The 17,982-nt window shown below is 27.2% G+C and overlaps 5 protein-coding genes across 8 annotated transcripts; 2 read left to right on the top strand and 3 right to left on the bottom strand.

The window, feature by feature from the left end:
* Positions 1 to 17: 17 nt before the first annotated feature.
* On the top strand, positions 18 to 6,638 carry stc (nuclear transcription factor, X-box binding stc). 4 transcript variants are annotated; one of them, XM_089179302.1, is made up of 12 exons: positions 18 to 144; positions 774 to 1,561; positions 1,650 to 2,195; positions 2,291 to 2,464; positions 2,576 to 2,965; positions 3,099 to 3,380; positions 3,479 to 3,769; positions 3,882 to 4,345; positions 4,431 to 4,961; positions 5,050 to 5,156; positions 5,248 to 5,382; positions 5,647 to 6,638. In XM_089179302.1, exons 2-11 carry the CDS (start codon positions 802 to 804, stop codon positions 5,363 to 5,365), a joined length of 3,663 nt encoding a protein of 1,220 aa, XP_089035428.1. In that variant the 5' UTR covers positions 18 to 144; positions 774 to 801; the 3' UTR covers positions 5,366 to 5,382; positions 5,647 to 6,638. The 4 variants fall into 4 exon arrangements, with proteins under 4 accessions (XP_089035428.1, XP_089035430.1, XP_089035427.1 ...); XM_089179304.1 differs by having other exon boundaries at positions 30 to 144; positions 939 to 1,561; XM_089179301.1 differs by having other exon boundaries at positions 30 to 592.
* LOC107073986 (uncharacterized) lies at positions 6,590 to 13,620 on the bottom strand. Its single transcript, XM_015334989.2, is given in 10 exon segments — positions 6,590 to 9,824; positions 9,918 to 10,125; positions 10,223 to 10,638; positions 10,710 to 11,285; positions 11,365 to 11,520; positions 11,588 to 11,788; positions 11,791 to 11,851; positions 11,977 to 12,187; positions 12,267 to 12,480; positions 12,837 to 13,620. Coding segments are annotated over 10 exon segments (2,301 nt in total). The 5' UTR covers positions 12,865 to 13,620; the 3' UTR covers positions 6,590 to 9,594.
* A 174-nt stretch (positions 13,621 to 13,794) lies between these two features.
* LOC107074025 (transmembrane protein 203) lies at positions 13,795 to 14,453 on the bottom strand. Its single transcript, XM_015335043.2, has one exon. The coding sequence runs from the start codon at positions 14,451 to 14,453 to the stop codon at positions 14,040 to 14,042; it is 414 nt and encodes a 137-aa protein (XP_015190529.1). The 3' UTR covers positions 13,795 to 14,039.
* A 37-nt stretch (positions 14,454 to 14,490) lies between these two features.
* Positions 14,491 to 15,319, bottom strand: Rpp20 (ribonuclease P protein subunit p20). The gene is made up of 3 exons (XM_015335034.2): positions 15,137 to 15,319; positions 14,793 to 14,961; positions 14,491 to 14,698 (listed from the first exon to the last, which is right to left on the bottom strand). The coding sequence occupies exons 1-3, from the start codon at positions 15,305 to 15,307 to the stop codon at positions 14,571 to 14,573; spliced, it is 468 nt and encodes a 155-aa protein (XP_015190520.1). The 5' UTR covers positions 15,308 to 15,319; the 3' UTR covers positions 14,491 to 14,570.
* A 199-nt stretch (positions 15,320 to 15,518) lies between these two features.
* On the top strand, positions 15,519 to 17,908 carry CstF50 (cleavage stimulation factor subunit 1 Cst50). Its single transcript, XM_015335002.2, has 4 exons — positions 15,519 to 15,653; positions 15,873 to 16,776; positions 16,875 to 16,968; positions 17,110 to 17,908. Exons 1-4 carry the CDS (start codon positions 15,583 to 15,585, stop codon positions 17,352 to 17,354), a joined length of 1,314 nt encoding a protein of 437 aa, XP_015190488.1. The 5' UTR covers positions 15,519 to 15,582; the 3' UTR covers positions 17,355 to 17,908.
* Positions 17,909 to 17,982: the final 74 nt, after the last annotated feature.

Here is a 17,982-nt window from a genome sequence, read left to right as displayed (position 1 = left end):
TATTTCTATGTTTGACTGTTTCATTCTATATCACCTTAAACCAATCTCTTTGATCGTAGAAATAAATCTAATATCTTTTAAGCATTTCTAGTATTAGGTAATTAATTAATACTAAAAAGTTCAATTTATCTTATAGATCGTAAGGTAAGTTTTGAAATAATTTAATATTACTTTTGTAGATGTAATTTAACCATTGATATATTACAAATAATAATAATAATAATCCTATTCTGTAATTCAACCGAATCAATTGAGGGAGAGAGAGAGCAAAAAAAAAATGGTTAAGTAGATAGGGGATAAATACAATTGGTCTCTCTTTTAGCTTCGTCTTTTATAACTACATAATTTTACTAGATAGTTTTTAGATGATCATTCGAAGCATCGAAATCTCCATTATCTTTTCTGGTTATTCGGAGTACAGTTATTAAATAAAATAGATAGTCAAAGTGTAATACGGTTTGTTCCGCGTTGCACAATTTTTCGTAACAACGTGTAGAGATGAAAATATTAGTTTAAAGAAAGAAAGGAACCAAAAAAAAAAAAAAAAAGAAGCAGTATTAAGGTGTTGTTCGAAACATCGATTACGAATCAGGTCTGTTATAATCACTGCCAATTAATTGTTTGAAAATTTTGTTGATAAAGAAATAAAGAAAGGATTTGAAACAAAGTTGAACATAACATATATATATTATATATATAATATATATATATATATATATATATATATATACATACATATACATATAAACTTAAATTCCGTTTATTCTTAAAAGGAGGCGATATTCAATTCCTTGAAACAGTATGGCCACTTGGGATGGCTCATGTCACGAACCAGAAGATTCAAATTATTTTTTTTATTCGGGTCAAAATAGTGCCATACATAATCTAGAAAGTTGGACTTTTTATCCCAGTAATGGGAGCAACGTTTTTTTTCATAGTACTCATGCACCATATTCGCAAAATACTTCAATGATGTTGGGACAAGGTGAACAACAGCATATTGCTGCTTCGTGTCAAACGGATCCTAACTTTTCATCAAGTTCATTAAATTCAATGCCTTTAAGAGACGCTTGCCCAGATTACTTAAATGCCACAGGCGGCAGCGCACAAGACTGTCAAGGTAACAGTAGGTCACAGAATAATATGTCAGCTTATCATTATCAAAGCAATCGACAAGGGAAACGTGTTAAAAATTATCGAGATAACAATAAATATGAATTTTCTAAAGATGTTACTACTCGCAACAATAGCACCATTGTCGAACATTCCAATTTACATCCCACTGCAAATGAATTTGTACCGCATGGAATGAAAAATTACACAAATCAAACTAACGCAAGTATAAATGTTTCTAATTCGGAAGAATCTAAAGTTAATTTACCGCAAGAAACTTATTCTACTGATAATGCGAACAAATATAAAAATAAGAAATATAATGCGAAGAAAAATCATTCTTACAAATACAAAGAAACGCAGGATTATAATTTTCAAAGGCAAAGAAATTCATTTCAAAATTCTTATAAAACTCAACATGGCAGAAATTATAGAAAATATTCAAATGGTAAGTAGTGATGTTTTATATATATGCACCACCATGTATTATAATGATTAAATGAATAATATAAATAACTTTGAACATTTCATTTTAGCTTCTGAAGAATCAGGAGGTATGTTTTATAATCCTAAAAATAATGCAACCAACGATGAAACTCAGAGGAATGACAAATTGATGAATGTTGATGCAAATAATGTCAATGCAAATAAAACTAATGTATCTAACATCGAAGAAGAACATGAAATCAATGATCATGTAAAAGCTGATAAAGAAAATACCGATGCTACTGGTGGAACTACGAGTCAAAATTATGAACAATCGAGTAGAAATAATTATCAACGTCATAATACTAATTATGGAACACAACGTATTCCTGCTAAATATGGTAAAAAAGTATCAAATGATCGGAAAATTGGTAAATATGATAATAATTATCGTGAGAGAAAAAATAATTATCAGGAGTATAATAATTACAAGGAAAGACATGAAGAAAGTAAAGTAGATACTACTAAGGATAAATATAAAAACAAAGATATAAATCAAGAAACTAAATCGATAGAAATTGTTAATTGGAGACAAAAGGGAGAAAACAATGATAAAAGTAATATTACTAAACGAAAGACGAATAAAAAGCACGAAGGTAATAATAATAATAATAATAAATTATTTTTCAATTACAAAGTTATTTCTTACTTATATCAATTTACTAATTGAATAGTAACTAATTTCTTGTAGATGATGATGCAAGTCAAAGAGAAAGATTAACAGATCAGTTAAATAGAGGACAATTGGAATGTTTAGTATGTTGCGAATATATCAAACAAAATGATTACATTTGGTCTTGTTCCAATTGTTATCATGTTTTACATTTAAAGTGTATCAAAAAGTGGGCAAAATCTTCTCAAGCAGGTACTCTCTTGTTTTTTTTTTTTTTTTTTTTTTTTTTTTTATACAAATAATTTCAATTACAAACAATGTGTAATAAGTTATTTAATTTTGTTATTGTTTTTCCTTTTGCAGAAAATGGTTGGAGATGTCCCGCGTGTCAAAATGTGAGCACTATGATTCCTGAAGAATACTTTTGTTTCTGTGGGAAAACAAAAATGCCTGAATGGAATCGCAGAGATATGGCTCATTCTTGTGGTGAAGTTTGTGGAAGATCTCGAATCAAAAATAACTGCCCTCATAAATGTACTTTGTTGTGTCATCCAGGATCTTGTCCGTCATGTATAGCAATGGTAACAAAAAATTGTGGTTGTGGTAAAACATCACAAACGTTACAATGCTGTACATTAACACTATTACTCTGCGATTCTATTTGTGGTAAATTATTGAATTGCGGAGAGCATAAATGTGAAAATAAATGTCATCATGGGGAATGTGAACCTTGTAATAAAGTTAAACAACAAGGTAATTTAACATTATTTACAATGATATTTATTGAAATATTATTTATATTTGCTTATGTTTGTGTGTATTTTTTATTATATATTATACATTGATAATAATAAAAATTATATAAAAAAAAAAAAAAAAACTATAGAATGTTATTGTGGAAAAAGTAAAAGAGATGTAACTTGTCAATCTGACGTATCTTCAACATATTCCTGTGAAAATACCTGTGATAAGGTATTAGATTGTGGAAATCATAAATGCAAAAAGCCTTGTCATTCCAATTCATGCGAGCCTTGTGCATTTACACCTGATAAAATTACAACATGCTGTTGTGGACGAACACCACTGTCAGATGAAAGAAAATCTTGTTTAGATCCAATTCCAACTTGTGAAGAGATATGTTCTAAACGTCTTAATTGTGGTCAACCTAGTAAGTATTGTAATCATTTTATTATTTCTCACTCGTTATATTATAATTTCTAAGATATATAACAATAATTCATATTCTATTTTTTTTGTATATTAAAGGTAATCCACACACGTGCAAGGTAAAGTGTCATCAAGGAGATTGTCCTGAATGTGATTTAACAACGGACGTTAAATGTCGTTGCGGTAATATGGATAGAGAAATTCAATGTAAAGATTTAACGACCAAGGCGGATGATGCACGTTGTGAAAAGAAGTGCATTAAAAAGAGATCTTGCGGAAAACATAAGTGTAATCAAATGTGTTGCATTGATCTTGAACATATTTGTCCTTTACCTTGTTCTAAAACATTAAGTTGCGGTAGACATAAATGTGAACAAACCTGCCATAAAGGTACAAATATTGCAAATGTTTCAAATCAAATAATATTAATTAATTTGTATTATTAAATTAAACATTTATTACAAATTTGTAAGATGTTTTAATGAAAAATGTTTTAATTTAGGTAGGTGTCAACCTTGCTGGCGAAGTAGTTTTGACGAATTGTATTGTGAATGTGGTACAGCTGTAATATATCCACCTGTACCCTGTGGAACTAGACGACCCATTTGTAATAAACCTTGTTCACGTGATCATTCTTGTGGTCATGAAGTATTTCATAATTGTCACAGTGAATTGACATGTCCCCCATGTACTTATCTTACTGAAAAATGGTGTTATGGCAAGCACGAACTTAGAAAAGCTGTTCCATGCTATTTTAATGAAATTTCATGTGGCTTAATGTGTAATAAGCCTTTGTCTTGTGGAAGACATAAATGTATAACTACATGTCATCCTGGATCATGTGAAAAGCCAGGACAGCAATGTGTTCAACCATGTAATACATTAAGAGAATTATGCGGGCATATATGTGCGGCTCCATGTCACGAGGGCAAATGTCCTGATATACCTTGTAAAGAAATGGTTAAAGTACGTAAAATAATATAAAGTATTTTTATAAAAAATATATATATATATATCTGAATGTATAACATAAATAAAATTACATTTGTAGGTAACGTGTCAATGTGGACATAGAAGTACAACCAGAGTATGCGAAGAAAATTCGCGAGAATATCAAAGAATAACCAGCAACATTTTAGCTAGTAAAATGGCTGATATGCAACTAGGTCATTCTGTTGATTTAGAAGAACTTTTTGGACCAGGAGCAAAGAAACAAAATCAATTGAAAATTCTCGAATGTAGTGATGAATGTAAATTAATAGAACGTAATAGAAGATTAGCATTAGGACTTCAAATTGTTAATCCAGATTTAAGTGGAAAATTAATGCCAAGATATACCGATTATATGAAACAATGGGCAAAAAAAGATCCTCATTTTTGTCAAATGGTTCATGACAAATTAACAGAATTAGTTCAACTAGCAAAGACTTCTAAACAAAAATCAAGAAGTTATTCATTTGATAGTATGAATAGAGATAAGCGTCGTTTCATTCACGAATCTTGCGAACATTTTGGTTGTGAAAGTCAAGCATATGATTTGGAACCAAAAAGAAACGTTGTTGCTACTGCTGTAAAAGATAAGGTAATATTCTATCCCTCCCTCCCTTTTTCTCTTTCATTATTGTTATAATAAACTCTATATACATTTTAATTTATGTATTATACTTTAGTGTTGGTTACCAAGTTATAGTTTATTAGAAATTGTGCAAAGAAACAATGGACAAAGAAAAGTTCCAGGCCCGATATTGAATACTACAAAAGCCAACAGTTCAATAAAGTAAGTTTGCATTTTTTTTTTATATTTTACAAAATAAAGTATAATTATTACAATAATATTTAATAATAATAATAATGATTTGATATTTTAGGACAATCTTAGCATTACCTGCAAAAAGAAATCAACAAGTTGTACCAACTCCATCAACTTCTTCAAGATCACCAGAACCAGAACCAGAAATAGATTATTTCTATTATAAAGGTTATTAAAGATTATTAACAAACAGGTACTATTTATATATTCAATATATTGTTTATTTTTACGTATTGTTTTTCTATAATTTAAAACAAACAAACAAACAAAAATATTAAATATACTAATATATTTGTGAATTCATTCAAACTAGTTATTTTTAAAGAAGAATTAATAATGTATTTATTAATTTCATATTATATATATATATTTAAAAATTTTCTTTGACTATACAATTTATTATTCATTCAATTTAGAATTATACTTTTAAAAAATATGTTTCTTTGTTTGAATATAGGGGATTGAATTTAGAAATTTCTTTTAATCGGGATTAACGTTAATACAATCAAGTAAGTATCATGAAAAGTGACAATGTTTTACAAGAATACGTTTAATGGATATAAGTTATAACAAAAATCATAGAAATTTTCAAACATAATTAATACAAACACACACACACACATATATATATATATATAATCAAAGAAATTTTCTTATAGTAGTACATTTATGCATAAAATAAAATTATTCATTACGATATAGTCAAATTTAAATAAATGAATTATATGGTTGGTGAAGGCACAGATAAAAATGCATTATTAAAAAAAAAAAAAAGAAAAAAAAATCTGTTGTTTAGTATAATATAATAAGTAATTTTTTTTTTTTTTTTGTTAAAAGAATAATATTTCTGTTTTACATGTAGCTCTAATGCTTGTCTCTTATAAAATTTCTATACTGTGTATTCGAAGGTAGAAAAGTATGTATTTTCTACTTTCCAATAAATTGAGTGAAAGTAAGAAAGAAAACAAAAAATATTAAAAAAAAAAAAAAAAAAAAGAAAAAAGAAAAATACAAAACAAAACAAAAAAACAAAGTTATGAATAAAAATAATTGTAGTATGAATATGCTTGACAAAAGACTTGTACGAATTTATTCATCATTCCAATAAATAATCCCTCGTTAGAATTTCACATTTACTGTTTTTCTCTTAACAAACAAACAAACAAACAAAAGTCGTAAACAAACAAAAAAACAAAACAAAAAAACGTATTTTTAAAGCGAGACAATAAATCTTGATAAATTAAGAGATCGAATATATATATATATATTTTTTTTTTCTGTGTATGATTTTGTAATTGCAATTAATAATAATGTTTGAGAAATAATTGTTTGAAAAGTATATTATATACTTCTATGAAATTCAGTCACACTAAATTCTTGTACTTTTTGACAATCATTGATTTATTTTCTCTGTTTTTTTTTTTTTTTTTTTTTTTTTTTTATACAAAAGCCAAGACATTTCTAATTATTTCTATTATTTTTTGCAATCGTCGTCTTTCATAATATAATTGTTAATGATGGTGGTGATATATCAGTGACGTTAATTATTAAAGTTTTTTTTAGTGTTCACAGTTCGTTTCACAAATTAACAAATAGATAACATCAATACATAATAGGATACAATGTGTATTTATGAAGTATCTGAATCATTGTTTTCAAGATTCAAACTTATTATGGCTTAGTGTATTGTTTTTTTTTTTTTTTTTTTATATATATATATAAATCATAATCGTGTACATTAATTGGTTGTTTCAATTAAAATGTTACGAAGTTAATATATTTACCTTTTTAAAACAAACAAATGTTTCATTCTTTTTCTATGAATTTTTATTATTTACTGTCACACATAAAAATATTCAACTTTTGAATACTCTATTACACATATTATTCTTTCAATATTTGTTATTATGTTTATATTGCTTGTTATATTAAAATAATACGACTACTAAAAGAAAGTACATAAATGCGTGAAATGTTGAAATTTTACTGCAATAAAATACATATGTATGTATGTGAGTGTGTGTACATATATATATATATATTTGATTCTGTTCATCAATACTGTATGATAGTTTTTGTGATTAATAATCATGTATTATATAAATATGTATTACATTTGTGAAATTGTTTTGTAATTCATTTATAATTAAATGATTACGTTTGTAAAGATATTTATTACTATATTCCAATGTTTTAACATTACAATATACATAATATAGATTTAACTTTAATCAGGAAATTTTCTTTAATATTCACAATGAATGAATTTTTTGCATCCATAAAAATAGTTTTACTTGTGCTATATATTATTTTCATACAATTGTATTTTTTTTTTTTTTCATTTTAAGTTTAATTGAAAAGATATATATATATATATGTTTTTATTTATTGTACATCCAATTGTATATAAATAGTTGTTTTTTTATTTATATTTTATATAGGAGTAGTACTCGCGTTGAGTTAAATCTTACATTTTTGTAGACATTTTAATTAAGATAACATTAGTATTTGGCACATTGAACATCAATGATATTTTAAACTACTAAAATCTGTCATAAATTCTACATAGACAAATATCGAGACCTTTTATGCTTTTATTAAGTAACTTTTTTTCTCATAGATTTATATATATATATATATATATTATATAATAATTGCTCGTAATTTGTTATATATTGAGAAAAAAGACCCTCTTTTTTTTTCTTTTTTTCGTAACATGTTAAAAAAATTTACAAATTAATACACGTTAATTATGTCTCTTTTCTTGAACTGACAATTTGTGAATAATCTTACAAATAATTTTTTAAATATTTCATAAATATTACATATAATATATATAGAGTAAAATATATATATATATATAAAATAGATAAAAAAAAAAGAAAACATAAAAAATAAAAAAATATAAAAACAACATAAACATTTGTCACATTAACCAGTCTTTCATCTCGCGGAATAAGATATTATGCAAAACTTGCATAAGCATAAAACGGTCTCCTACATACTAAACTGTAGTACATGAACTTTTATCACATTTAGGATCACAACACTGTTACACTTTTTTTCTTGTTTTTTTGTTTTTTTTTTTTTTTTCATTAATGACAAATTATTTATACTGTAATCGTATATTTTTTTTTCTAGACTTTTTAATCAACGGCACTTGAGAAAGAAAAAAAAAAAGACAATTAAATAACATTATGCTAAACATTATGTTGACAAAGTCATATTAACATTTCATGTTAATCGAACATTCTAATTATTTTTAATAATAACCGTTGCATATTAAGCGTAACGCTTATAGAAAAAAATATACGATTACAACAAGAGACAAGTATCGTTAATACTAAGTAATTTTTCAAACATTTAATAATAGGGCACTTCAAATTTGGGAACAAATTGTTTAAATATAATCTTTGTTGTTGCAGTGAATACTTTGTAAAAAGTTATCACTTTGTTTTTTTTTTTTTTTTTTTGTTTATCAGTGCCTCATTCGTTTTATATTAATACTTGTTTTTTTTTGTTTTTTTTTTGTTTCTTTTACAGAGAGTTTTACTCTGAAATATTTTCTAATAATTTCAAAATAAATTTACGTGTAAAATATATATTTGAGTATAAATATCGTAGAAGAAATTTATTAGATTGAAAAAATACCTACTGATACCATATTCAATAGAATAATATACTCAATGAGATAATAATAGTAACATAAAAAGTAGCAGTGTAAAATTGTGTTATATATTTTTTAATTAAAAAAATATATATATATATATATATATATATGTATGTATATATATATAATCAAATGAAAACTTTATATTTATTAAGTTGTATGTAAACTTGTATTATAAAGTTAAACGTTATCTTATCAGAACACACTTTTTTTTAGAATGTTGCACTGATCTATTGCTGCAATTCTACTATAGTATTTGATCAGATTCTGATCTTTCTACCAGTCTATAATATTAATACATTTTTCTTCTTTTATCTTTTCATTTATTTTGAGTTTCACCACACCCAGTTAGCATTAAAAATATAGTCATATCAAAATAAAATATATCTTGAAGATTTTTCTTATTATTGTTGTTGTTGTTGTAAAATAGAAATATAACTTAGATTTATTTAAGTATGAAACAGGGGGAAACAATTGAATAGAAATAGGTTGTTGTTACTTGACTGTTATACGTCTAGAGACACACAATTTGTTCTGATTATAATGTTATTTTTGTAGTAAAGATTATTATACTTTAGTAGAAGATGGTCATACAAGAATAATCTATAAATGTTTTAATGAAGATAGATAGATAGATAGATAGATAGATGGTATATAAGAAGATTATGGAAATATCCAATTTGGCATCTTGGTTCTTCAGTCTAATTATATGAAGACTGTGACATGAGTATTGCTTTATATATAAAGATTGTTACCCCGTTTCACACGTGTGCTATAATTGGGATAACTATTTAAATATTGATGACGTGGGCTTACCGATGGTTGTTTTGTTATACTTGCCATTGCACAGCCCATTATGAGCTCTACGGCTCTACATAATGTTTGATACAATAACCAAGGCCATGGCTTTGGGAACTGAGTAAACAATGGCTGCGTATTGTATGCTACTGTCTCTGCTAAAAGTCCTAAATATATATCATTTATTAATATAATAATAATATTAATCTCATTTCTGAATAAAAAAAAAAAAAAAAAAAAATATAAAACGTTAATATTACCATAAGGTCCAAAAACACGAGCAAGATCTGTGATACATAATACAATTCCTAAAATTGCAGTAGCATAAGTGACATTTAATACTCTCCGAATTTGAGATCTTCTGATGGCTGCAGTAGTGGCTTCTGGTATATGCAACGGTGCATCAGATTTAGCTCTATTCACGTATGCTATGTGATTTAGTATTGAATGCAATGTAAAGTCAGTACTCTAAAAAATAAAAAAAATAAAAATAATCAAATTATTATCTTGTTGTATATGGTAATGCTGTATCTTATGCATTCATTAAGTATACGTTTAAATGTACCGTTATTTTATTCTCCGTTGCAGAATTTTCAGGAAGCAAATTAGTTTCTGCTGTTATTTCTTCGGATTCGTCTTTACTTTTATCAGTTTTCCAAGATAAACTCTTCTTACGAATTTTTGCATCTTCCCCTTTATTTTTCATCTTTTCATTCATCAATGCAGCTTTTTCATTACAATCCGGTTGATCTGAATCAGATTCAGATTTCTCCTGTATTTCTATTTTTTGAGGAACTATACATTGATAATGAGTAGGACTTTTATCCAATGTTCTAATACTTATATCGCTTTTACGACGATTTATAACTAATGGTTTGATTTGAGCCAATTCAGAATTCCGTCTGTAGGATATGTCAGAATTTCTTCGTGACTCATGTTTAGGAGATATAAAAGTACCAATGTCGGAATTACGTCGTGAACCTAGAAATTATTTTTAATATATTTAAGTAATATGATTCGAATATATTTAATTGTTTTATGGCAATTATTACCTGTAGGACTGAGATCTAAAACTTTTGGTAATCTCTGTTCAACTGGTGGTAACATTCTTCTTGGCGTTCTGTTACCGAAATCACTGTTTCTTCTCAATTTAGTTGCAAACTGAGAGCTACGATTTTTTTCATGAGAAAAATCAGAACTCCTTCTTAATTCTTTCGTACTACCAGTTGGTGTAATATTCTCAGAATGTCGTCGCGTTATTCGTTCCGGTGATTGACATCTATCAATACTAGGAGAATGTTTAGGACTGAATTCAGTGCTATATTTAAAGTCATTAATTGGTAGATCTTCTTCGTTTATAAATTTAACACTACATTCTGAATTTCTACGTGATGAATGATGAGATGCATCACTCCCACGTCTACTAGCTAAAGAACTTCTTCGACTTGGACTGGAGACTGTTATTATTGGCAAATTTGCAGTTGATGGAGTAGGTGTCGGTGGCCTAACATAAACTTCAGGTACAGTAGATACTGGTTGAACAGGTGTTTCTTCACGCATGGTTGATGAAATATTACGAGACACTTCCATTTGATCTTGTTCTCGTTTTTTACATATTTTAAAAGAACCTACAAATTAAAATACTCTCTTCTGATTATTATTCATCATTTCAATTTTTTTTGTAATATACTTTGTAATATGATTTACCTTTATTATTATATTCTGAATCTCCTTCAACGTTGACATTTTCATTCTTTTCTAAATCTTTGATTTTAGGACCAAGTAAAGTAGGCACCAATGCAGCAGCTGCTACTGATGTCGCAAGATTGCTATATGGTGCTAGCATAGCAAGTTGCATAATACCTAAAAAAAAATATTTCAACATTATTATTATAGATATAATTATTACAAATAAATTGTAAAAACAAACCTTTGTGATGAGCATTAGAATTGTCTCTTGTTAACATACTACTTGGCATTGTTCTTAGTAAATGCATGACTTTATAGCCTGCATGAAGAAATGTTAAATATAAAAGAATACTCCATATCAGGAATACTGTTTGCACCACATATTTTGCCATATAACAATTATGTGATGTTAAAGCAACGTCGCTTACAATTACAAAAAAAAATGTCCTGTTATAATAAGGCTTAGACATGATTCCTTTTGTATTTTTTCTGGTCCAAACTTAAGCTGAAAATTATACAACACATCGTTGACATATAAATAATATAACAAATAATTATTAATTAATATAAAAAGTAAATAAATAAATAAATAAATAGAAAGAAAGAACATTAATAATCTTCTAAATGTACTTGTGTTAATTGCAAGAAGGTCAATTGTATTAGACAGAACGCAGAAGTAATACAAGGAAATCCAATATCCCACAAAGTAGATCCTATAATCTTTGGCATTATTTCTTTAAGATTGTAAGGATCTATAAATAAACATGCAGCCCTTGATGCGCCCAATAAACATAAAAATAAATTAATCGTTGACATAAAAGGACGGCTTGATATAAGGGACCTGTAAAATTAATAATAATAAATTTTTTTTTCTAATAATTTCATATTAAATCTACTACTATTATTATTAATATCAATACCTTAAATTTAAAATGGAGAAAAAAGTGTAAAATCCAAGTACAAAGAAAAGGCATGCAAATCCATAAGTATGAAGAAGAAAGATCCATCTCAAATCTTGATTTACAGAATTCAAGGATGGAGAAGTAATCAACAATCTATCAAGAAATGCTGAACTTGATGAATTTGAAGCACAATTCTGCTCTGATATCGAAGATGTTGTTGTAGTGTTGATACCTAATTATAGAACAATAATAATTTTAAAACACATAAATATAAATACTTAATGTTATTCCATTCATCACTTCTCACTATCACTCATTAGAGATTTATACTAACATATAATCTCTAAATAGCTTTAATATTATAATTATATAATATCAATAAATAATATTTAATTAATAAGTAATATAAATAATGCTATATATAGAAAGAGAGAGAGAGAGAGAGAGAGAGAGAGAGAGAGAGAGAATGCTGGTATTGACGTTATTATCAATAATTTTCAATTGATACATATAATATCAGTAAAAATAGTGCTCACTATAACTATTTTTACATCACAGATATATATACAATAACAAGTAAAAACTGACCACGAGTAAAATTAGTTAGCTTGTCCATCCCTTGACTGCTGACCACCACAGCACATCACTAAATTTCATCAAATCTTTTAATTAAACATTAGAGAAATAATCACTAAATGAAATAATAAGTACACAGAGATAAAAGGCAAATATTTAAATGCGATACTAGCAACAGGCTTTGCTCTATAGAGTGAGTTTATTCACACCCCCTCCCTTAAAACGATGATGCTCTGTCTCTCTTCAGCTAGAAATATTGATCTTGCTTGAAGAGGGTTGGAAGGGGTATTCAGGACTGTTCACGTTATATAGGCCTATCAATTGTTTATACATTAGATAGGACTATTATACTGTAAAATTTATCGATTTTCGCACGCGCACATATATACGCACACATCTTCTCGATGCGTTGTGTTGATGCAAATGCATATAGATATTGTATGTAATACATATTCATTAATTTAAAAATATAACAATGTTTATATATCAACAATACTTATTACCACCATGTTTTTTAATATGTATTGATACAGAGAGAGACCCGTAGTTAAATAATTAGTAAATGCAATTATTATTTTAGTCACATTACTTTTTCATACTCATACTCATCATACTTTTCTAGAATGTAATGATACTAAGATACCATTACTAGCTTTATTTTTCCCCTTCCATTTATATAAAATATATATCAATGATTTCTTGTAAATGTAACTTTAAAATTGTTAGAAATATCAACAGGTTGTCAGGACTAATCTACAAAAGAGAAATTGTATGGCCGCTGTTGAATAAAACAATTATAAACTGAAACTGCGTTATTAAATTCAAAAATATTTTTGAATTTATTATTTTCTATATATTATACATAAGAAACTTTTTGTTTATAACTACATAATATAATGGAAGAATTGTAGAGTATTTGTTTAGCAAGAATGTATATGTCACAGACATAAATAATTATCATGAAAATATATATGTATATATATATAAACAATTTTATTAAAAATTTCAATAACAAGTTAATATTAAAGAGATTGAATTATTCCATTAATAGCATAAAAATTATATTTTAAAATCTATAGCTATATTATTTTTTAATTCCCTAAAATTAAACATTATAAGCAAATACATATTATATGCAATATTTATCTTACATTGTAAATGATTGAAATGGAAATGTTATTATAGATTCATGAATACTTCTTTCTTTTCTTTAGATCAGTGAAGTTGACATGCTCTAACAGCAATTAATTGTAAAAGAATAAAAACAGGACTTAATACTTCAGAGTACTCTAAAGTACTTTGACCAGTAAGCTTTTTACACAACAAATATTTAAATACAAATATTAGCAACAACAATATTAAACTCCATAATGCTCTTAATATAGCAACCTGAATCATTCCTTCCATATGCATACGTATGAATATAATAGCGCAAAAATACGTATTAAAACCGTCAGCTATAAACAATGGTGAGAAAACAATCCACCATCCTGTATGTTCCAAAAAATAATTATTATCTAATTTTAATGCTAATAAAATAGTAAATATCGTTAACGATACTAAATTGATCCACATTTCAAAAATAGTTAAACCTAACCAGTGTACTACTTCATGTAAAGAAAAAATCATTGCACCGTCGTAATTAAAAAATAAACAAATAATTAACTAACTTGAAAAATACTTCTGCTTGATATATTCAATACAATTATTATATAAATATTGCTTGCTTTGATAATAATTGATAGATCATATTTTGTTTTTTTTTGTTGATATTAATCCGATTGGTTCCTTCCTAAATACACGTATGTGTATAGCAGAATTACGTCTAAGTTTCATTTCACCATCATCATCATCATTATGCGGTTTAATATCATCTGTAAAGAAAAAGAATTCATTTGTTTTCATTATATATATATATATGTATAATAATAAATTGTTAAGGTGTAACTTTATAAAGTATATATATACCCATAAGTTCAACGGTTGAAGTTTTAATATCCAGTTCTAAGATATTATAATGAATTTCTTTTAATTGAAGGGCCAAATTACATGCTCTTTCTACAGCAGCACCAAGACCATGAATTACGATTTCAGATGAACCAGTATTAAACAATTTTTTACACCTTTGTAATTGAGCCTTTAAAAACAATAATTTGTTATAATTAAATCACGTGTAGTTATTTTTAACATTTTACAAACACTTACACATACACATATATATCACATCACGTTATGATATAATGTTTCTTAACCAAATAGCATTACTTTCACAAAAATAAAATAAATATCAAGTAAGTATTGAGATAAATTACCTTAAAACATGTTTTTTTAGTCACACATACGTGTAACTTACTTTGTTTATTTAATCCAGTAGGTTGGCGTTTTCTAACAACGAAATTATCATTCGTAAATACCGTTTTCATAGCATTTATATTTTTCGATTTATTTTCATTGATAGATTTTAGTTTATGTTTCTTGGCCATTTTGTATTAAATGTAGAAATATACAAGTATTATTGTCTCTAATTATTTCTACTAGATATAAATCAATTTGATTGGTAGAAGTTAGGAAGAAGAATAAATCCGTCCAATTAAATTACCGCACAGAAAGTAGTTGGAAAACGTGACCGTAAGAAGAATCATAACAAGCGGACATAACCTCAGGTACAAAGGTCTATTGATGGGCGTTTTTTTCGAAGAATTTCAAAGAAGCTATCAACATTGAGTCGCCAACGAGTAATAAAATTACCCAAAACAATATGAAGGAACCGGATGTAGATCCAAAAAATATAATTAAAAATAGAGAACTATTGTACAGACTTATGATCAGGTAAATACATTTGTTTAATTTTTAACTTTTCATTAGCAACAATTTCCTCGATATATTTTTCATTAATTTTAACAATTATCAAATTTTATAATCGAAATGCTTTTGAATATGTATTTTAGTTTTTTTTTTTTATAATATAATTAATGTGTCTAAGTATTTATGATAACAATATTAACAACTCACATTTCATAAAAAGAAAATATTTAATATTAATTACAGTCAATTATACTACGATGGTCATCAGACAATTGCTGTTCAATTGAACACTATTCTTCAATCAGAAACTCCATGTCCACCATCGGATCGTTTATTTCATCTTATGTTAATTGGTATCACTCATGAACCAGATCGTACTAAAAAGGAAACTAATAATACATCATCTACATTTGCATCAAGTTTTGACAATACATTGGGTCCTGGTTTGGATTTAGAATTTGAAACAGAAGCACAAACTCAAGCACCAGAACCAGCGCAATATGAAACAGCTTATGTTACTTCTCATAAAGGAAATTGTAGAGCGGGAGCTTTTTCTAATGATGGACAATTAATAGCAACTGGATCGGTGGATGCATCTATTAAAGTTTTAGATGTTGATAGAATGTTAGCAAAATCTGCGCCGGATGAAATGGCACCTGGTGATCAGACTGGAGGTCATCCAGTAATAAGAACATTATACGATCATTTGGAAGAAGTAACATGTTTAGAGTTTCATCCGCGTGAACCTATACTTGTTTCTGGCAGTCGTGATTTTTCTGTGAAATTATTTGACTTTAGTAAGGCAAGTGTCAAGAAAGCATTTCGAACAATTACAGATGCTGATCAAATACGATGCTTATCATTTCATCCGACTGGTGATTTTTTGGTAGTAGGAACTAATCATCCAGTCGTAAGGTTATACGATGTTAATACGGCTCAGTGTTTTGTGTGCAGTATACCTAGTCATCAGCATACAGCTGGAATAAGTACTATAAAGTATTCCCCTGATGCGAAAACATATGCATCGGCTGGTAAAGACGGAAGTATTAAATTATGGGATGGTGTCTCAAATCGTTGCATAAATACTTTTGGTAATGCACATGATGGTTATGAAGTATGTTCTGTGACATTTACAAGAAATGGAAAGGTAAGTTTTTTAAATAATTATCTATACCCTACTAAAATTAATTCACAATGTTTCAATAATATTCAACTACAATGTAATATTGCAACTATAATTTTCAGTATTTATTATCTTCTGGAAAAGATTCCTTGATAAAGTTATGGGAATTATCAACAAGTAGGTGTTTAATAGCGTATACTGGAGCTGGTACAACAGGTAAAAATATGAGAATAGTTTTTCTTATTTTTTTTTTTTAATATTTATAAATATAGAAGCAGATAAAAATGTTAAATAAACAAACATCATCATCATATCGTCATCATCATCATCATCATCATGAGAAATTATATTCTGCAGGTAAACAAGAACATAAAGCGCAGGCCATTTTTAATCACACAGAAGATTATGTAATGTTTCCTGACGAAGCTACTACATCGTTATGTGCCTGGAATTCTCGAAATGCATCAAGAAAACAATTATTATCGTTAGGTCATAATGGACCTGTAAGATTAATCGTTCATTCGCCAAATGCACCAGCGTTTTTGACTTGTAGTGATGATTTTAGAGCAAGATTTTGGTTCAGAAGAATACCCACTCATTAAATGCCTTGAAAGTATTTATAGTGAACCCCGTATAATATGGCAAGTACATTCCGTATTATGTAAGTTTATTATTCATAGAAGACGTGGAAATACGTTGTTAATTATAAAACATGATTATATACGGAAGTTATTGTAATTCATTTATTGTATCTGATCAATGCTATGTTATACGAGGCTGTACTATATATTAGCAAATTTTTATATACGCGTGTACATCGTTTATAATTTGCTAGTTTTTCTATGAAGAGTAAGGTGAAACAATAGAATTTCAAATCATTGTAAATTGGGCATTTGGCTTCTGACATTCTTACATGTTCATTTAATACCATGTCAAACGTGTATACTTAAAACGTGCGATGAAAAAAATTGAAAATATTTATTTAAGTAAATAATGTGAACATAAAAGATTTATAATTCGAGCATATGTTTAAAAGAAAAAGAAAAAGAATACAAATAGCATAAAGTATTTGTAATGAGAGGTAAGTGGTAAATAAGTAAGCGTATATATTTTGTCCTTTTGTAAATTAAATTAGATACGACGTCACTTAAAAGAATGTTATATTTAAACCTTCCGGGCCTATATTACGTCGCTACGCATAAGATTGAATATTTGATCACGAGGCGGCGC

This window comes from Polistes dominula, unplaced genomic scaffold, assembly GCF_049000335.1.
Source record: "Polistes dominula isolate Pdom_NZ unplaced genomic scaffold, Pdom_raw_medaka contig_373, whole genome shotgun sequence".
Lineage (NCBI taxonomy): Eukaryota > Metazoa > Arthropoda > Insecta > Hymenoptera > Vespidae > Polistes > Polistes dominula.
The sequence above is the reverse complement of the archived record's forward strand: the minus strand, read 5'-3'. Positions and strand labels throughout refer to the sequence as shown.

What these genes read in the sequence shown, in the direction of transcription:
- LOC107074025 (XM_015335043.2), bottom strand. Translation starts at nt 14,453, where the DNA reads ATGATTTTTTCTTTACATGAAGTAGTACACTGGTTAGGTTTAACTATT.
- Rpp20 (XM_015335034.2), bottom strand. Translation starts at nt 15,307, where the DNA reads ATGGCCAAGAAACATAAACTAAAATCTATCAATGAAAATAAATCGAAA. An exon ending in CTAAAAAAACATGTTTTAAG is followed by an intron (nt 14,962 to 15,136) that starts GTAATTTATCTC and finishes TTGTTTTTAAAG; the next exon opens with GCTCAATTACAAAGGTGTAA. An exon ending in TTCAACCGTTGAACTTATGG is followed by an intron (nt 14,699 to 14,792) that starts GTATATATATAC and finishes TTTTCTTTACAG; the next exon opens with ATGATATTAAACCGCATAAT.
- stc (XM_089179302.1), top strand. Translation starts at nt 802, where the DNA reads ATGGCCACTTGGGATGGCTCATGTCACGAACCAGAAGATTCAAATTAT. An exon ending in TTATAGAAAATATTCAAATG is followed by an intron (nt 1,562 to 1,649) that starts GTAAGTAGTGAT and finishes ATTTCATTTTAG; the next exon opens with CTTCTGAAGAATCAGGAGGT. An exon ending in TAATAAAGTTAAACAACAAG is followed by an intron (nt 2,966 to 3,098) that starts GTAATTTAACAT and finishes AAAAAACTATAG; the next exon opens with AATGTTATTGTGGAAAAAGT.
- CstF50 (XM_015335002.2), top strand. Translation starts at nt 15,583, where the DNA reads ATGAAGGAACCGGATGTAGATCCAAAAAATATAATTAAAAATAGAGAA. An exon ending in CATTTACAAGAAATGGAAAG is followed by an intron (nt 16,777 to 16,874) that starts GTAAGTTTTTTA and finishes TATAATTTTCAG; the next exon opens with TATTTATTATCTTCTGGAAA. An exon ending in TACTGGAGCTGGTACAACAG is followed by an intron (nt 16,969 to 17,109) that starts GTAAAAATATGA and finishes TATATTCTGCAG; the next exon opens with GTAAACAAGAACATAAAGCG.